General features: G+C 41.3%; 1 protein-coding gene across 3 annotated transcripts in view; it reads right to left on the bottom strand.

Moving 5' to 3' along the window:
• SLC4A8 (solute carrier family 4 member 8) overlaps positions 1-19,556 on the bottom strand; it is an 89,305-nt gene that overhangs the window by 28,566 nt on the left and 41,183 nt on the right. For 2 of the 3 annotated variants that reach the window (XM_037997100.2, XM_008003288.3), the window contains exons 12-17: positions 17,083-17,257; positions 16,353-16,486; positions 15,040-15,285; positions 12,161-12,266; positions 11,398-11,559; positions 1,595-1,708 (exon numbers count right to left, since the gene is read on the bottom strand). In XM_037997100.2, the coding sequence (XP_037853028.2) occupies positions 1,595-1,708; positions 11,398-11,559; positions 12,161-12,266; positions 15,040-15,285; positions 16,353-16,486; positions 17,083-17,257 (937 nt within the window). The remainder of the gene's footprint in view (positions 1-1,594; positions 1,709-11,397; positions 11,560-12,160; positions 12,267-15,039; positions 15,286-16,352; positions 16,487-17,082; positions 17,258-19,556) is intronic. The other variant, XM_037997101.2, reaches the window with a different exon arrangement.

Below are 19,556 nucleotides of genomic sequence, written 5' to 3'. Positions count from 1 at the left end.
TGTTATATTTGATTTGGTTCCTTATTAGTATGGCTCTAGGATTCAAAGATGCTTTACTAACACCACCAAGTCCAAAATTATGAATGGGTTAGCTTCTAAAAGTTTACAGAATCTATGTTTCCTTAGTAACAATGTTCTAAGTGGTAGTTAAGTTCTCAGACCAACATAAAAACTTATTAAATAAACCCTTAACGACGTTAGACCCTAGTAATAGTACTAGCCCTCAGATTGGGTCTTGGGAGTTAAGTGTCATGTGGTACAACAGGGAGGGACAAAAAGAAGAAAACTTCTTCTCTGCCTCCTGAAAATGGAGTCTGTCATGAGCAACATATTCTTTGACATTCTCCCATTTCCCTTTCTCCCCTGTCCTACCTCCCAGAGGCCTTCTTCACAGATGTCCCAGAAATTCAGTGCCTTCTGACTGTCTTAGGCCTATCCCTTAGGGAACCTTTCCGAAGACTGCTTAATGTTCCCAAATTACCTATTTTTACACAAAATCCATTCCTCCTGAAGCACTGACCTCAGCTAGGTATTAGAGAGAAAGCTGATTGTGCTCATTCACACAAAGGTGAGAATGCCATATTCTAGAAGGTATTATACTTACAAGAGGGATTGGTTAGTCCATAAACTTCCAACTGGTGGCATTTCAGCAAATTCAACAAAATTAAAAATTTTCAGACAATATGGAAGAAGGCATTTCAACCGGCCTACTTCACGGGTAGAGAGAAAAAAGAGAAAGGAAAGGGACAACTGAAGGGAGCATTTAGAAGTCAGGGACTGCCTTTATTCCTGTCGGCCTTCTCCTCACCAACTTCTCCCATTTTCCTACTTCATAATTCTTCTCAAGGTACTGAGTACGTACAGATTTTCTCTCCTCTCCACCCTATGGGGATCTATGGAACTGAGCTCAGCTTTTCCATCTTCTTTGTCTACTTAGTGCTCCCAAACTGAAATCGATTTGGAGTCCCCAGGTATTGATATTTGTTTGACTTTTTGTACAGGTTCTTGAAAAATACCATATATTAGAGAAAGTTATACAAACAATGAAATCAGATTGAGATGATTTCGAAAGAGATGTCATGATTACTCTGGCAGGGGCCCCAGACTCCTGATGATGCTCCTCTTAGTTCCATTCTCCTCCTTCAAGGAAGGGGCACCATCCTTGAAGGTTCAGGCCAAGTCCTTTACCTTTTTCATCCTTCCCAGTGCCCTTATACAGCTGATGCTCAATGAAAGTGCTGTTAGCAAGGCTTGTTCCAGAGACCCATGTTTCCACAGTGTCTTGAATATATTTATGTAAATGTGCACATTCCATTGTTTAAATATAAATATATTAAGAACAATAAGTGGTATTAATAATAATAATACTTTTCATTCATTAAACAACCTTGGTTTTTCTGTTCTCTGGCTTTTCTGACTTGAATTTGACCAAGTTTGAAGTTTGCTTTTCTAAATGACAAGGTATGAGGAGCAAGGTTCAGATTTAGAGGACTGTAAAACTCATGATTAGAATATGAAAAGGCCTTTGAAATTTACTTGGCATCAGAATGTATGAAATTACATGAGTGCACCAAGCACTCTGAGATCTGTTTACCTTGAACACACTGGGAACTTGAAGCTTTGGTGATGGGACTCCAATAAAAAAATCAATAATCACCATTGTGAAGATAGTGAGGAAAACAGCAAAGTCACTCACCATGGAGCGTACCTGGCATGAGAAAGAAGTGAAAACATGTTTTGGCAGGTCAAATACAGTAGAAAAGAGGTTAGTATTGTAAAAGGCTTAAAAATCCTCAGAAGAATGTTTTCATCTTACGGTTGAATTAATGCAAGCAAATTTAAACAACAGGAATATGTTAATCGCCCAATTAATGCCCATAAAGTGTGGATATGATGAGGGAAAATGAACCCTCCTGACAAATGCTAACATAACCCAGACCAGCCTCTGAAGAGTTATGTTTGGGGCATTTAGGACAAAGTTGGGACTGTAGTTCTGAGAACTTGGATTTTCTGGGACCAGCCAAGGTCTTCAGTGCTAGCCAAAAACCTCAGCAGCCGCATCAACTCCACTTCTCCCTCATACCCAATATCCAGTCTATTTGCAAGTCCTATTGGCTCTCCTTTCAGAACATATCCCAAGTCTGATCGCTTCTTACCACCGCCACTGCTCCCACCCAGGTCCAAGTCACCATCAGCTCCTGTTTGGGTAATGGTAGCAGCCTCCTGACTTGCTTCTGCCTTTGCCCTCCAGTGTTTTTTAAATGCAGCCACTGGAGTAATCATTTGAAACGTAAGTTGGGTCATGTCACTCCTCTATCAAAACCCTGAAATGGCTTCTGGGCCAAAAAGCCTTCTTGGCCTGAGGGCCACACAACTGGCATCATCACATCTCCCACCTCAGCTCCTATTGCTCTCCTGCTTGCCCACTCTGCTCCAGACACACAGACCACCTTGCTGTTTCCTTAAACATGCCAGGCTCACTCCCACCTCGGGGTCTTTGTACTTGCTCATGCCTCTACCTAAAATGCCTTTCCTCCAGGTAACCTCTTGGGTAGCTCCCTCACGTCTTTTAGGTTCAACTCAAATATCACCTCCTTGAGCTCTTCTCTGATGATCCTACTTAAAATCGGCCACCTCCCTCCCCCCAGAACTTCCTGTACTTCTTTACTGCTTTATTTTCCACCATGGCACATATCTCTATTTTGTTGGAGATTCCCATCCAATTTAGGATCCATCTTAAAAGGACTGCCTCACTTTATAGTGTGGCTTTAATAAAATACAGTGCCTGGCAAATGACCCGTGCCTGCCTTAATCTAAGCTTCCAAAAGAGTGAGAGCAAAATATATCTTAGCCACACATAATATCACTGGTACCTTAGCCTGACTTCACTTTGCTTTGAAGCCCAAGGTTTCCAGTTCCTCCTCCATGGTTTTGTTAGTTCTTCTCTGAATGTAATATAAATTCTCTGAGTATCCACTGCCTCCCCATCCCCAACATGAAGCCCACTTGACCATCCTGGGGCCCAGTGGCCCTTTTCTCTTCTGAACTCCTACAGCACATACATCTCAGTTGGGCATCCAACTGTTTACTACTGTCGCATATGGCACCTGATTGTTTCATGTGTTTTTCCTTCCTATCTGATGACAGATACTATCTTCTAAATTTCTGTTGCATCCCCCTAGCACTTAACCCAGGCCTAAGCAAGTAGTCAGTACAGAATAGCCACTTGTTAACTATTTGTCCTAATAGGAAACAAAGACCCAGAACTTATTTAATATGTACCTCTCATGACTGCCATGTAGGCTCACTGAAGTCTGTGTTCTATCATATATGGTTGTACACAAAATATCTAATTAACTGAGTCCTCGTCCCATTTATGTACCCTGTATTGAAAATGTGCCTGGCTGAAACCTCACTTACAGGAAAAACCACCATTTCCTCCTGATTTGAGTTCCCTTTCTTTTCTTTTTCTTTCTTTCTTTCTTTTTTTTTTTTTGTGAGAATAGCTTTAATTTAAAACACTTGAAGCAATAAATCCCCTATCTCTCTTTCCATCAGAGGCAAGTATTCTTCCCCCAAATTGGATGTAGTTTAAACAACAACTGTGACTAGTGAAAAACGAAACAAATACAATCTCTTTCAGGAAGCAGCATTAAAACCTACTGGGCTGGTGGGTACCAGCAACAGGCTCAGCCTCCACCAAGGCCGAGAGAAGCAGCACACTGAGAGCAGCAAGACTTGCATGGTATTTCACCCAGCTTTGGACAGACTCAACAATACCTGGGGTAGGGGGAACCACAAAAGAATGATGCCTAAAATGAAACACATATGCTCGTCTCCCTCATGTGGCTAATATCCTTGGCACCTAGAAGATGCTAGAAAAATAAGTGCAAAGGTAGCAGCTCCCAGGCAAAGCTGAGGGAAGACAGTTTGGGCCTTATTTGCTTTTGTTTTTAATTGGGGTCTTACACATACATTGGTTTTCAGGCAGAAAAATTTTCTGCTTTCTGGGAGGTGTTCTGTGCCACACAGTGCTTCCGCCTCCAGCAAAAATATTTGTGTTGTTTCTGTCTATTTGGATGCTTCACTGAATTACCTTCTACCTATGGTATTTCACTGCCTACCCCATACCATGTAAGTGTAGAGTAGCATGTCCAGTAGAATTACATTAGCCAGGCCAGGCACGGTGGCTCACGCCTATAATCCCAGCACTTTGGGAGGCTGAGGTGGGTGGATCACTTGAGGTCAGGAGTTCAAGACCAGCCTGGCCAACACGGTGAAACTCCGTCACTATTAAAAATACAAAAATTAGCCAGGCATGGTGGTGCACACTTGTAATCCCAGCTACACGGAGGCTGAGGCAGGAGAATCACTTGAACCCAAGGAGGTGGAGGTTGGAGTGAGCCGAGATTGTGCCACTGTACTCCAGCCTGGGCGACAGAGTGAGACTTCGTCTCAAAAAAAAAGTATGTTAGCCATATGTCTAATTTTAAAATTGTTTAGTAGTCACATAAAAAATATAAAAATAAGTGAAAATAACTATAATATTTATCAAATTATCATTTTATTTAATAGATATATCTAAAATGTTGTCATTTCAGTATGTAATCAATATAAAATATTGATGAAACGTTTTATATTCTTTTTTGGTACCAATCTTTCAAGATCTGGTATATATTTTTTGTGTACAGTACAGTCTCAATTTGGCAAGCCTAAGTTCAAGTGGCCATTTGCCACATGTAGCTATGGACTACCCACATCAAATACTGCAAGTCTACAGAATCTTATGCAAACTCTTTCAGAGTGATTTACTGAGTGGGAAATCTCTGTGACACCGTGCAGGTCATCTTATATTACCAACCTAAGAGTGCAGAACTTTGTTTTTCTTTTGTTTTTTTTTTTTGAGACAGGTGTCACTCTGTTGCCCAGGCTGGGGTGCAATAACTCACTGTGTCATCACAGCTCGCTGCAGCTTTGACCTCCCTGGCCTCAAGTGATCCTTTCACCTCAGCCTTCCTGAGTAACTGGGACTATACACGCACACCACCACGCCTGGCTAATTTTTTTTTTTTTTTGTACTTGGTAGAGATAGGGTTGTGCCATGTTGCCCAGGCTGGTCTCAAATTCCTGGGCTCAAGCGATCTGCCCGCCTCAACTTCCCAAAGTGCTGGGATTATAGGTGTGGGCCACTCTGCTTGGCCCTGAACCTTGTTTCATAACCTAGGATTTTTTACCTAAAGGAAAGGATAGAATCACAATTGTATCTACTCCCATCCCCTGGTCCTGCCCCTGGTCCCTGCTATCTCCCCACAGAAGGCCTGTACTGATGTGATTTAGCAACAATGATACCTACAAGGTGAAAAAGACATCCTTTCTGTGATAGCTTCGTCAGCACTTGTTTGGGGATCATAACTCTAGTTGAATTAAAATTTTAAAATATTCTATAAATGTTACAAATTTAGCTGAAGGTGGTTCGGAGGCTTTTCTAGGAGGGTGTTTTAAATAGATTTGTTTTTGAGGGGGATGGTAGCAAACTAGCTCATGGACTGGAAAGTTGTGAGTTTCAAGAGTGGGAAAAAAATGAGATGATTACAAAGAAAGTAAAGACAAGTGGAGCAGAAATAGAAATGGGGTGGGGACACTAAAAATGACACAGGTCCTAAACTTGGGCGCACACTCTGTAATAATAAACAAATGTAACATCTAAATCTCTAAATGGTCCCTCACATTTCACATGTCTGACCCTAACAGTAGTAACCACAGGAAAATAAAAATAGAAGAGAATGTTAGGGCAGGAAGGGACTTCTGAGCTCATCTAGTTTAACCCATTCATTCTAAAGAAAAATGCCCAGAGAAGTAAAGCAACTTGGCCCTATCACACTTAAAGGTGGAGTCAGAGTACAACCCCAGGTGTTCTCACTATGAACTGCAGGTAAGGCAGTTCAGGTAAAGCAAATAAATTATACAGGGAGCAAGAGGCTCAGGCTATTCCCATTGTACTTCCTGCAAGCCCAAAGTGAGAGACAGAGAAACAGCAGGCACATTCTATCGTAGGTAGGAGAAAACAACCGAGTCAACTCCAAAATATTGAAGAAACATTGATGTAAAATGTCATTTGAACATGATTCTTCCAGTAGTCTTTTCTGTATCTTTTTTTCCTTTAAAAGAAAATTCCCAATCTGAGCCAAGTTGGATTTCTGATTAGTTACATGGGCCTTTAGATCAATGAACAAAATACAAATTTTGACACATTATGTGTTCCAAAGATATATTCATTGGGATTCCATACAAATGGAAATCAAAAGATATTTACAGGAAGAAAGTACTATCTTTCACATGAACATCTGCATACAGTGAGAACTTCACATTTATACCACCATGTCTCACACAGAGGACTCCTAACAGGCTAATAATCAGTTGACCCAATCCACGTATTAATCCACTTTTCACTCACAGATAGTATTGTCTGCACGCATGTGTAAAATTAAGCAGTACATTCTAGACTTTTATTCCAGGGGAAACTGCCTTGTATAGATTAAGACATATATATAAATACATTTTTAAGCAAGAAAGAAACCCATTATTTGCTCCAGTTTTTCCCAACTCTCAATCTGAAATAAAGAATAGCACTTGGCTGGGCTCATGCTTGTAATCCCAGCACTTTGGGAGGCTGAGGCAGGCAGATCACGAGGTCAAGAGATCAAGACCATCCTGGCCAACATGGTGAAACTCCATCTCTACTAAAAATACAAAAATTAGCTGGGTGTGGTGGTGCGTGCCTGTAGTCCCAGCTACTCAGGAGGAGGCGGAGGTTGCAGTGAGATCACACCACCACACTCCAGCCAGGCGACAGAGCAAGACTCCATCTCAAAAAAAAAAAAAAAATTGCATTTATACAAAACTTGGCCTTGTAGAAACAGTCCTCTGTTTTGTGAGGCAGAAAAAAGGGCAGCCATAGTACACTTTCCTACAATATGTTTAGGCATCAGAAGGGCTGAATTTCTTTTTCTATTTAATGAAATTAAGTAACAGATAAGCTATAATCTTAAATATTGATTTTATACCATTGATTTTACAAAGTTTATTTATAAAATTTTATTATAAAATGTGTATTTTGCTCAAAATACACATGCTAGCTATCTTTGTCTACTTTATTTATTTATTTATTTATTTATTTATTTATTTATTTTGAGACTGAGTCTCACTCTGTCACTCAGGCTGGAGTGCAGTGGCACGATCTCAGATCACTGCAACCTCCACCTCCTGGGCTCAAGCGATTCTCGTGCCTCAACCCAGTAGCTGGGATTACAGTCATGCACCACTATGCCCGGCTAATTTTTGTATTTTTAGTAGAGATAGGGTTTCACCATGTTGGCCAGACTGGTCTTGAACTCCTGACTTCAAGCAATCCACCCACCTTGGCCTCCCAAAGTGCTGGGATTATAGCCATGAGCCACCACACCCAGCCCCTTTGTCTACATTTCAATCCAAACACCCAATCATCCTCCATCCCCCAAAAAGGCCTTTGCTTTGTAACATAATTGAAGACAATCCATTTTTGATGCCTGTGTGGAGTCACTATTCTATGGGGACTGGATTTTGTATGGCTGCTTAGTATGGGGATTTCCACAGGAGTCAGCAACTTCAGTAACAAAGTGGGCTGCTTTAGGAAATCCAACTCAACATTAGAAGGTAACACCAGTAGGCATACTTGAGTAGAGTATTACTATACCATGAACTCCCCTCCTTCTGCCAATCCCATCTGTTCCCAAATTAAAGAAAATGTCAGAGAGGAAAAGGCAGGGAGCATGCTAAACTAGGACCCACCATAGCACACCATGCTAAACTAGGACCCACCATAGCACACCACCTTATACTCTTGGTTCATCATATTAGATCTCATTGTATCCTTGAAGCATAATTGGAAAGAGACGGAAGGTGTCATCACAACATTGTGCAGATGAGGTGAGGCACAGAGAGGATGAGGGACTTGCCCAAGGTCCACAGCCAGCATCCAGGTCTCCAGGCCATGGGCCTTGGACACTGCATTCCTGGCTCACATGGTATTAAGCTCCTATGAGACAGGGGCCCCAGTCATAACCAGAATCCTGATTGTTCACAACTCACCACATCCTAATCCAATGTTTGTGCTATATTTCACCCAGCTGATTCTGCTTTATTTTCCTACAGTTTCTGGAAAAATCCTTTCAACCAAACAAATATATGTTAAGCAAACAGCAATAAATCCTGTTTCATTCGACTGAATAATTTGAAATAGAAACTCCAGAGACTCTGGAATTTGGTGCAGAGCAGCAGGAAAATTATAGAATGCTATCGTTCTACTTTTCATCACATTTGAAACTCTAATTTAATCCCAGGTTGCAACTAAAATACTGAAATAACCAAAATGGAAAGAATTGTCTTTTATAACATCACATAAAGTTTCTTTGCATCTGAAATTCTTTTTTTTTTTTTTTTTTTTTTTGAGACGGAGTCTCGCTCTCTTGCTCAGGCTGGAGTGCAGTAGGGTGATCTTGGCTCACTGCAACCTCTGCCTCCCGGGTTCAGGTGATTCTCCTGCCTCAGCCTCCCAAGTAAGTAGCTGGGATTACAGGCACCTGGCACCACGCCCAGCTAATTTTTGGATTTTTAGTAGAGAAAGGGTTTTGCCATGTTAGCCAGGCTGGTCTCGAACTCCTGACCTCCGGTGATCCGCCTGCCTCAGCCTCTCTTAAAGTGCTGGGATTACAGATGTGAGCCACCGTGCCTCGCCACATCTAAAATTCAAAGTGTCCAAAATCACACTGCTAGTCACAGCAGATAAGCAGTAAAGTCAAATCAGGAGGCGATACATGGAAAAATTGCAGAGATGAGCCTCTGGCCCCTGAAAAATGTAGAAATGGAGGCAGGCAAAGAGCTCAGAAATGAGAAAATACAAATTTGGGGCACTTCGCATGACAACTTCCAGGGAGTCATCATGTGGTACGGTAAAACAATACTATTTTAACTAAAAACAAACATTATACTTTTTGGGGAAATGACTGCTGAGAAATAGAGAATTCATCTGCCTACCTTTAGCAAAGTACAATATTAAGCTGCTGTGGGCATCTGGCATTGTACCACCAAATATCACAAACCCAAGTGAATTCTTGACAGCACTTAAAGGGATAATTTGGCCCTTTTTACGCTTTGAAATATAAGTGGGAAACTAATATTTTAAACTGTTCCTGAGTTACAGTTTCATTAAAATATGTACTTGCTTAATACCAACTGCTTAGCCTTTAAAAACCAAAAAGCAAACCTTTACAGTTGGTCTCACACTATCATACACATTCACAAACTCATATTATGAATTTTTGTATGATTTAAATTAAAAATATCTTTTATTTAAAATGTTGTATTGGCTGGGCATGGTAGCTCACCCCTATAATCCCAGCACTTTGGGAGGCTGAGGCAGGCGGATCACCTGAGGTTGGAGTTCAAGACCAGCCTAACCAACATGGAGAAATCCCGTCTCTACTAAAAATACAAAATCAGCCAGGCATGGTACGTGCCTGTAATCCCAGCTGCTTGGGAGACTGAGGCAGGAGAATCACTTGAACCCGGGAGGCAGAGGTTGCAGTGAGCCAAGATTGCACCATTGTACTCCAGCCTTGGCAACAGAGTGAGACTCTGTCTCAAAGAGTAAAAAAAATGAAAGAAAAAAGAAGAAAAGAAAATGCTGTATTATACATGTATAGGTCAGAAATTATTGTGTGCAATGAAAAAAGATGCCATAAATAATGCTCCGCCCAATAGCTGATTTTCTATATGAAACACGAAGAAGGTTTTTCATTTACTGCAGGTAAGGCAAGACCACTGGCCACATAAATAGGTTTCTCTGAAGGCCACTACCACCCATCCCCCAATAGAGGACTGGGAGCACATCCCCATTTTTGATGTACTGATGGTAGATCTCTTGCCAGCAAAATGAACACTCTTTTTAATATTATCTTCTCCTTAAACATTTATTAAAACTATCTACAATAGTGTATCATCACTAATACAAATTTCTTCTCAGTTCTATTTCAGAAGGCATCAAATGATTGTGCTCTTTTTTTTTTTTTTAACTTTTTTATTTTTGAGACAGAATCTCACTCTGTCACAAAGGCTGGAGTGCAGTGGTACAATCTCAGCTCACTACAACCTCCACCTCCCAGGTTCAAGTGATTCTCATGCCTCAGCCTCCCGAGTAGCTGGGATTACAGGTGTGTGCTACCATGCCCAGCTAACTTTTGTTTTTTCAGTAGAGATGGGGTTTCAACATGTTGGCCAGGCTGATCCCAAACTCCTGACCTCAGGTGATCCACCCGCGTGGGCCTCCGAAAGTGCTGGAATTACAGGTGTGAGCCACCACACCCAGCATGATTTTGTTCTTTAAATAAACTACAAATACCCAATGTATTTCTTCATATCTGACTGTTCTAACTTTTTGGCAAATTAAAAAGGTATGTGGCTTCTTCTCACTGATTCGTATGTTTGAGGTTTAGCTTGGTATACTGTGGTAAAAGTACATGTAATCCAGGCCTTTAGGGGGCCTTTCTGTGGCACAAACTTTGTGGTCACTGTAGATCACCCATCTTCCTTTTATATTTTTGATATGGCAAATGTAATGGTCATTTATTATAGATGTTTCCATGTGACTGAAGGATGTAAATAATTCATGTACTTATTCTTTTCAGTGTTAACTTTCTGTGAGGAGGTCCCAGTAGCCATTCTCCACCTTCTCAAGTTCCCTTTCAAAGAAACGGCCCACGTAGCTACTCCACACTCAGCCTCTAATCTTGCCCTGCCAAAACTGGCAAAAGCTTTGTTCATAATACAAACAATGCTATCTGCATCATGGAAAGGTTGCTGAGGTTTCAAACAGTAATACAAACCAAGTCAGGAGCATGCTGGTTGCTGCAGTCATTGTCGTCAGTGATTTCATAAGCTATTTAAAAAGTCATCCCTGGGAGAAGATTTTTGGGTCCCCTAAAGTATCCAAGGTCACAACCACAATTTACTGTATTCAGGAGCCAGCTGTAGCTATTGTGTGTTAAGTGTCTCAGAATTCTGGAAATGAAACGTAACAGCATTCTGGAAATAAGACTTAATAACTTTTTAAAAACCATCACTATCACCTTAACCTTAACTGGCACTTGCAGACCAAAAAGATTTTAAGTATTAACCCTTCATTCCCAACCACAGATCTACGAAAGAGGCTGCCAGACACTAGGAGAGAATGCCAGTGTGGCTCATCAGGACATCTGGAGTTCTCCACCTGGCCAATCAACCCCATAAGCAGCATAGAGGCTGAGAAAAGGTTCTGTTATATTTGATTCTAACATGAAAGAAATGCATGAACATGCTACCTACTCGGGTTGGGAAATAACGGCTCGTCTTAAACGTCTTTAAGGTGCTTGAGAGGATGAAGGTGGTGAAGAAGAGAATACAGGACCAAAAGAGGACATCAGGAGTGTAGGGTCCATGATGGCCACACGCAGATCCCATGAACTCTCCATGCATCTCCTGGCATTCCTGGAGGAACAAGCATTCCGGGTGATGAAAGGCAGACACAACCGAATAAATAGCTGTTTCCTTCTGAGTCCACCACTCATTGTCATCCATGGTTGCTGGGAGCAGAGGCTGCAAGCAGCATCCCCTTGACCTTTATGCAGTTGCGGGGTCCTCTCTTGCACAGGCCACTTTCAAGTAGGGTGGCTACTTACAGTCCTAAGACATAGAACCAGAAGTGTTCTTAACAAATACTACTTCCAAGGCTCTGGAAGGACCCTGGCAACTTGTATTGTTCTTATCACAGAGGACCTCCAAACTTATATATTCTTCAACCCCACATGTCTGGATCTGCCCCCTGTCCTGCATGGTTTCATCCCCACCTACCCTTAGGTCAGGGTCACTAGGTAGGATGTGGGGGGAGAAAAGAGAAGGGTAATCTTCTCCTTTTACGTACAAGAAAACTTCTGAAAGGATAAAAGAAAATGAGTAAGAATTATTTTTTAAAAAGCTTTATTTCAGTAAATGCCAGAGTTTGCCAAAGGGCCACTCCTCCCTTTCACTTAGAAGTCCCTCCTCAACCTGTGGTCATAATGCTAGGACATCTGACAGCTCCAAAACTTACACTGACAGTCAAGTTAGCCCAGTGGACTTCTGCTGTCACGATGTTGTGGTCCTTCCAGTACTGGAGGGTGTGATTGTTCGGATTCTCTGGGAGAGTACACCTGCAGCTGAGGGGAAAAATTAAAAAGATTCCTGAGGAAAACAGCCAAATACTCAGTTAAATGTTTTTAGAACAACTGGTTTAAAGGCTGTCAGGAGCTGCCTTGCTGCTTCTTTGCCTACTTCAGACCTAAGTAGTTGAGGCCCCTCTGTAGGCCCCATCACACTCTAATTTTTCAGTTGGTCATTACTAAAGTTGGACTCAAATCAGCCCATGGATCTTGGATTAAACTGTGCCGACAACCACATTTGGCATCTGATATGCCCAGAATGAGTCCTGATTTTTTTTTTTTTTTTTGGCCTGATTTCTATCTCGTAGGCTTTTGCTAAGAAATTTAATCTGCATAGCAAGGAGGTCTCAATATCCTATTTACTTCTCAACAACTTCCTCCAAGCCTGAATATCTTATTCCCTATATCCTTCATCATGCTCTTGTTCTAGAAGTCAGAGTCTCCTGGAATCGTGATGTAAGCACTTCCTGACACTGAGTTATCTTTGGTAATATCCCACTACCTTGGCCATTCCCTGGTCACTCATGGTGGAGCCAGACCTAGAAGCTCCATTAGCTTTCCCAGGCCTCCTACTCCAGCCAAACCAGACCAGACCAGACCACACCGGTGCCATCGGCCACCATGTTTGTTGCCTCCCAGTCCTAGCATGCTTCATGCACAACCTGGCTCCCAGTATGGTCAACTGACACAGCCATCCCTACTAACTTCGTATGACCTGTGAATTTAATAAACATGCCTTCTAAGATATGGCATGACTGAATTAAAATTCAAAAAGCTCTCAACAGGTTAGAATAATAGGCAGAAATCGACAAAATGAAAAGTAATAGGGAAAGCTATAAAGCCCTATACTTAGGTTTAAAAAATCAATTCAAAATAAACAAACTGTGGTACATCTAGATAATGAAGTATTATTCAGTACTAAGAAGAAATGAACCATCAAGTCATGAAAAACAGAGGACCTTAAATGCATATTACAAAGTGAAAGAAGCCAATCTGAAAATGCCACGTACTGTATGATTCCAACTATGACATTTTGGAAAATTCAAAACTATAAGGACATAAAAAGGTCAGTGGTTGTTAGGAGTTGGGAGGAGGGGGAGAGCAACTGGCAGAGCACAGAAGATTTTTAAGGAAGTGAAAGTATTCTGTATGATATTATAATGGAGGATACATGTCATTATACATTTGTCAAAATTCACAGAATGCACAACACCAAGAGTCAACCCTAATGTAACCTACGGACTTTGCGTGGCAATGATATGTCTGTTTAGGTTCACTGATTGTAACAAACTTACCACTCTGGTGTGGGATATTGATACTGGGGAAGACTGTGCCTGTGCTGGGGTAGGGGGTATATGCAAACTCTCTGTACTTGCTGTTCAACTTTGCTGTGAACCTAAAACTGCTTTAAAAAATAAACCATTTTTTAAAAATCAATTCCACACATATTAACATAAAATCATTTAAAGAGTTGAGGAGCTCTAGCTTCACATCAGCACCATATGAATTAACAGTAGAATGTGACTTAAAAAAAATATCATCTTGAGCTTTATTAACAAAGAATTTGTTTCTGGAACCAAAGTCTACTCAATCCAGGGCTGGTCAATTTGCCTGTCTTCTCAGATACAAGCCTCATAAAGACAGATCCTTTGTCATGTTTGCCACTATGTTTCCAAGGCCTAAAACAGTGCTTGGTACATAATAAGTGCTCAATAAATATTTGTTAAACAAAGAAAATAATGATAAAAAGAGGTCAAAGAATGAACCTTACAGAAATGAGAACTCTAATGCCAATAGGAGCCAATTCACTAGGCTTTGAAGATGATACTCCGTAATCATTGTTACTTTCTAGTAAAATAAAGTTCTAGTAAATTTTTTATTAATTCTGATTTTTAAAAGGTTAATGAGAACAACTAGAATAGATGAAAGTGTATCTGCGGCTGGTTCGCAGATGCCTCCAGACAGTGTACTCTCTCTTCTGAGATAGTTTCAGACTGAAGTTGTGCATTTCACAACCAGATCCTCCACATCAGAACTGTACAGCCAGAACTTGATGTACAGGGCTAAGGGAAGAGGATCTTTAGTCATAATTTGGAGAATACTATTACAGAGAAGAAATGTTTATAGGACCAGAGTGTCCTAGATGGTTGAAAACACAGCCAGATACCGTGTTTCTTTTCCAAGTGATCCAAACCATATTGAACACATAAAGAAATCATAATTTCTTGAGTTGAAATCTAAGAAGTAAGTAGGCTTCTGGATCTTTATGATACAGTGTGAGACACTTCTGGATCTGAAAGGAATGATTAATATATCTTCACCTAATAATCCCTAAGAGTTACCTGTACATACTTTCAGAGAAAGAGAGTCCTTCATTTCAACAAAGGAGAGAGTCCATTCTCACACTTGATAACATAGTCCAGAGGTTCACAAGTCCTTGCAAAAAGAAGTTCCTCCCCATAACTAACTCAAATTCTCCCTGTTACATTTGCAGCCCATTTTTGTTTCAGTGCCTAGAACCAAAAGACATGGTCTGGAAAGCATTTCTTGAGTCCCCTCTGTGTGACTTCTAGTCGATCTTCTCTGTCAACACTTTTGATTGTTCTCCTCTGGCAGCCCTCCAATACTCCTTGTCCATATCTGAGATCCATTTCCCAAAGGGCAAGACACTTCTTGACCAGAAGCTGTAAGTACTGCCTAGCACTCTACATCAGCAATTAAACTCAGGCCCTTTGCTCAATTTTTAAAAATAAGCAGAAAGCACACTTACTAATAGAGGCTAAGGTGGTCCAGCTGGCTGTGCATGTGGATGGGGTAGGTCTCTGCCAGGTGAATCAGTTTTTCTATTGCTTCATAGATGAAAATAATGCAAATTAGGGAGGCAAATGCTTCTTCAGTGAAACGGGTAATGTAGCAGACAAGGGAACTGGCATCAGTTGCCACAAGGACAATACACAGGAAAGCGGTCCACAGTCCAATACAAGCTCGCAGGGAGAGGTATGAAAGAGCATAGTCTCTGAAACAAGACCAAAGTTCATCAGAAAGCACGGATGGATGGCATTAAGAGACAAGGAGTCAGAAATGTGGTTAATTCATCTCATCTAAACCAGCACTGGAACCCAGTTTATCCCTAATTCTGACTGTATTTTACTTCTAAATAATGCTCTGGCACAGTTATAATACAGATTTGCCTCACAGGATATGGGCAAGGATATGAAAACTGAAAAAAGAAATTGTCTCATATACATTCCTGCCATTACTACCTAATGTAATTATGATCTTATTCTTGCAGTTAAAAAAAAGGGGGGCTGGCCCTAGTCCCATGAGCTGCTACTTGAAATATAAAAGGAAAAAAGAAAAGATTATATAGGAAAAGTTGGGAAACCACAGCACTCGTGTGCCCCACTACCACTAGCAAAAAACAAACAAACAAAAAAAAGGCGGGGGAATATGAGGCCAAATTAAAAACTAACTCAAAATGGAAATGGAGAAGTTTGAATTAGCTAGGGAAAATCTTTTTAAACATAAAATGTCAAGACTTCAATAATGGCTGAGGAATATTAATCAAGCTCATTAAGAACAGGAGATCTGAGGCCGGGTGCGGTGGCTCACGCCTGTAATCCCAGCACTTTGGGAGGCCAAGGCGGGCAGATCACAAGGTCAGGAGATCGAGACCATCTTGGCTAACACAGTGAAATCCCGTCTCTACTGAAAATACAAAAAAAAATTAGCTGGGCGTGGTGGCGGGCGCCCATAGTCCCAGCTACTCAGGAGGCTGAGGCAGGAGAATGGCGTGAACCCGGAGAGGCGGAGCTTGCAGTGAACTGAGATTGCACCACTGCACTCCAGCCTGGGTGACAGAGCGAGACTCCATCTCAAAAAAAAAAAAAAAGAACAGGAGATCTGCTATTTTAGGTATGGTGCTACCTGGGGGCAGGACAACAGACCAAATTATGGTCTCCTTTCAGGTTTCTTCCAATCCAGATGATATTGTCTGTCTGTACTGAGTAGAACCCTGACATTTAATCCTGGCAACATAATCACTAAATCTGGTTAGGGTTTTCAGAAAAACAAATGTCTTACTTGCAGAATTTGAACAAAATCTTTTCAAACACAAGCACTGGCCCAGTACTTCCCAGGATGGTGAGAGCCTGTCCCGCAAACAAGGAATAAGCAATCCCAGTCATGGAGGCTCCAAACAAGGATTCAATTGCACTCTGAGAGGAAAAAAAGCCATCACTGAGTCCATAGCCCATCAGTACAGAGTAATGTTGGCTTAGCTACATTCCTGACTTTGCTCTCCTGTGTGCCTTGATGGCCATTTGCTTATATTTCATCTTAGCAAGAGTGATGTGCACACACCATCTAATACTCCTATAAACAGATACTACTTTAATAATTCAGGTGCCCAGATCCATTGACACATGATTCCTTAACTAATTCCTATTCTTCAGTGACTCAATTCAGTATTTGAAAATATATAGAAAGCACAGTGATACCATTCACACTACAAGCTCACATATAGAGTCACTTTAAATCTTATTTTAAAATGGCATCAATATATCCAATTTCCATCACTGAGGCAATAGAAAATTCAACTAGGCAACCAGCTACTGAAGCCGATGCTCAAGCAGAAGAGTCTGTTCTAAAGAGAGGACTGTGTTGCTCTTTAGTATGATGTCAGAAGACCATGGTAATTTAGAGGAAAAATCTTCAGTCCTAGACCAGGTAATTTCCCCCACAGTGGACTTGGCCGCCGCCACAATATTTTAGGTCTTGTTTGGGACCATTAGAAGTGGTTAAAAGTCCTTACTATGCGTCCCTCAGTGGCTTCTCCAAGCAATCCCCCAAAGGTGATGACAGGTGACATGCAGGCACAGTACAGGAACAGAAAGGAGGCCAAACACTGTAAGCTGAGTGCATCCCGGTAGTCACTCCAGTACCAGGGGGCCTTCCGCTTGATGTCCAGCACCAAGCCCCCAAATAGCCTGTGGAAACACAATAGACAGGCCTCTAACACAGTCCCTCTTCCCTAAAAGCATGTAAACAGCACACATTTGAAAGCATTTCAAATGTGCTCTGTTTAGAGGTAAGACTTTGGCTTGGGTTTGACTCCAGTACAGATATCTCTGTTCGGTCAGCACAGAGTCTCTTTGCAACCAAGGGTAGGACTTATGGTATATTTAAATGAATACCCTAAACATACAAAGAATTAATTTAGATATGCATATTATCCATTCAATAAAAAGTTCAAAAAAATTAACATGAAAGCAAGTATTAGCTTCAGACTTTAAATTCTGAGCTGTTAGGAGGAAATGTGCAAAACCAACTTAAGATATTAAAATTGCTAGTTTTATTAAATGTTTTCTAGATAAAAAGCCCCTATCACATGCACTTTCTTACTCTGAACAACTACCCCCCTTACTTGTGACAAATGTGTAAAATAATTCATTCATGCAATTGACAAGTAGCAGCAGATACTTGGTGCCAAGCACTGTGCCAGGTACTGGAGATGCAGCAATGAGCAAGACATGAACAGCCTTGCTCTTCAGGACCAAGTCTAGTGCAGGAGACAGGCAGTATTGTGAGGGTGCTATGGTGGCATAGAGCAGGGAGGGGCATTTCAGCCATGACTTCAGGGAGGGACTGGAAGTTAAGCAGATGAGGCAGAGGGACCAATATGGGTGACACTTAAAGGTGAGCGTGCTTGGTGGATCAAGGTGCTGAGAGATGTGGGTGGATAATACAGTGCGAAGGGTGAATGCCAATAGACAAGGCTGGAGAAGCTAAGCCAAAAAGGACTTAAAAATGGTTTTATTTATTATTATTATTATTATTTTTTTGAGACTGAGTCTCGCTCTGTTGCCCAGGCTGGATTGCAGTGGTGCAATCTCAGCTCACTGCAAGCTCCACCTCCCAGGTTCACACCATTCTCCTGCCTCAGTCTCCTGAGTAGCTGGGACTATGGGCGCCCGCCACCATGCCCAGCTAATTTTTTTGTATTTTTAGTAGAGACGGGGTTTCACTGTGTTAGCCAGGATGGTCTCAACCTCCTGACCTTGTGATCCGCCCGCCTCGGCCTCCCAAAGTGCTGGGATTACAGGTGTGAGCCACCGCGCCTGCCAGAAATGGTTTTAAGGAATTAAAACTTTATCCTAATAGCATGTCAAGTTACTGAAGAACTATAAACAGAGGAGTGACATAATCAAACATACATTCTGGAAGGACCACTCTGTGGTAGTATGATGAATGGAACATAGATTAGGATGAGAAGTGGATGGATTCAAGAGCTAATCAGGAGGTAGAATCAACAGGACTTGGTGGCAGGACTTCAGCGCCCTTCTCCTCTTCTCAAAGATGAGACAGACCAAGACCAAGATATCCCACACTAAGGAGGAGATGTGTTCCCAATTCAATCACTTTTTCTAAGAGTGGAGTAACTGCACCAGGGGGAGGGCTATCAGGTGAATAACAAAAACAGCCACTCAGCATTTTATAGCACAAATCACCTGGTTTCTTCTACCAATCAATGGCATAGAAAAAAAGGAAGAAGGACTATTACAAAATGGGAACATAATAACCAAATGCAAACTTTGATTGACTCCTATGTCAAACAAATGAACTCTAAAAAAGATGTTGCTAACACAATCATAGAAAGGTTTAATAAGAATGGAACACTAGACAATGTACAGAATGATTGCTAATTTTGTTAGTTTGATAATGGCATGATAATTTTTGTAATGTCCTAATCAAAGAGATGCATACTGAAGTATTTACAGGTAAAATGTCGGTGATTTGGTTTAAAATAATCTAGAAAACATAAAAATAAAATTAACTGGGAAGAAACAGATGAAACAAGATTGGCAAAATGTTGGTAGTAGCTGATGGGTACCTGGGGGATCATTAAACTATTCTCCCTTCTTTATGTTTGAAATTTTCTATAACAAAAAGCTATTTTTAAAAAAGCACACAAGCTACTCTCTTATGGAAGGAGACTTAGTGAGCTCTCTTTCCTTCTCTCACCTAGAAGACTGGAGGAGTATGAGGAGGCCTGGGATCTGTATGCCAGGGGAGAAGATCCAGCCAGCCCTTTCTCCTGGAACACTCTCTCTCATCTAGCTAGTACAATGGGTGTGCAGGTGGACACAGGACAGACAATTACCCTCCCACTCTTTTCCTCTGGTTCTGGTGGGTATAGTTGGGTTCACCTTTCCTCAACTTACAGCAGTAACATCATAATCTAGGTCTGGGCTTAAGGAAGAGAAGCAAAGCCAGTCTTGTGATCTG

Source organism: Chlorocebus sabaeus, chromosome 11 (genome assembly GCF_047675955.1).
Source record: "Chlorocebus sabaeus isolate Y175 chromosome 11, mChlSab1.0.hap1, whole genome shotgun sequence".
Taxonomy (NCBI): Eukaryota; Metazoa; Chordata; class Mammalia; order Primates; family Cercopithecidae; genus Chlorocebus; species Chlorocebus sabaeus.
Note: the sequence above shows the minus strand (reverse complement) of the source record. Positions and strands in the feature narration are given on the sequence as shown.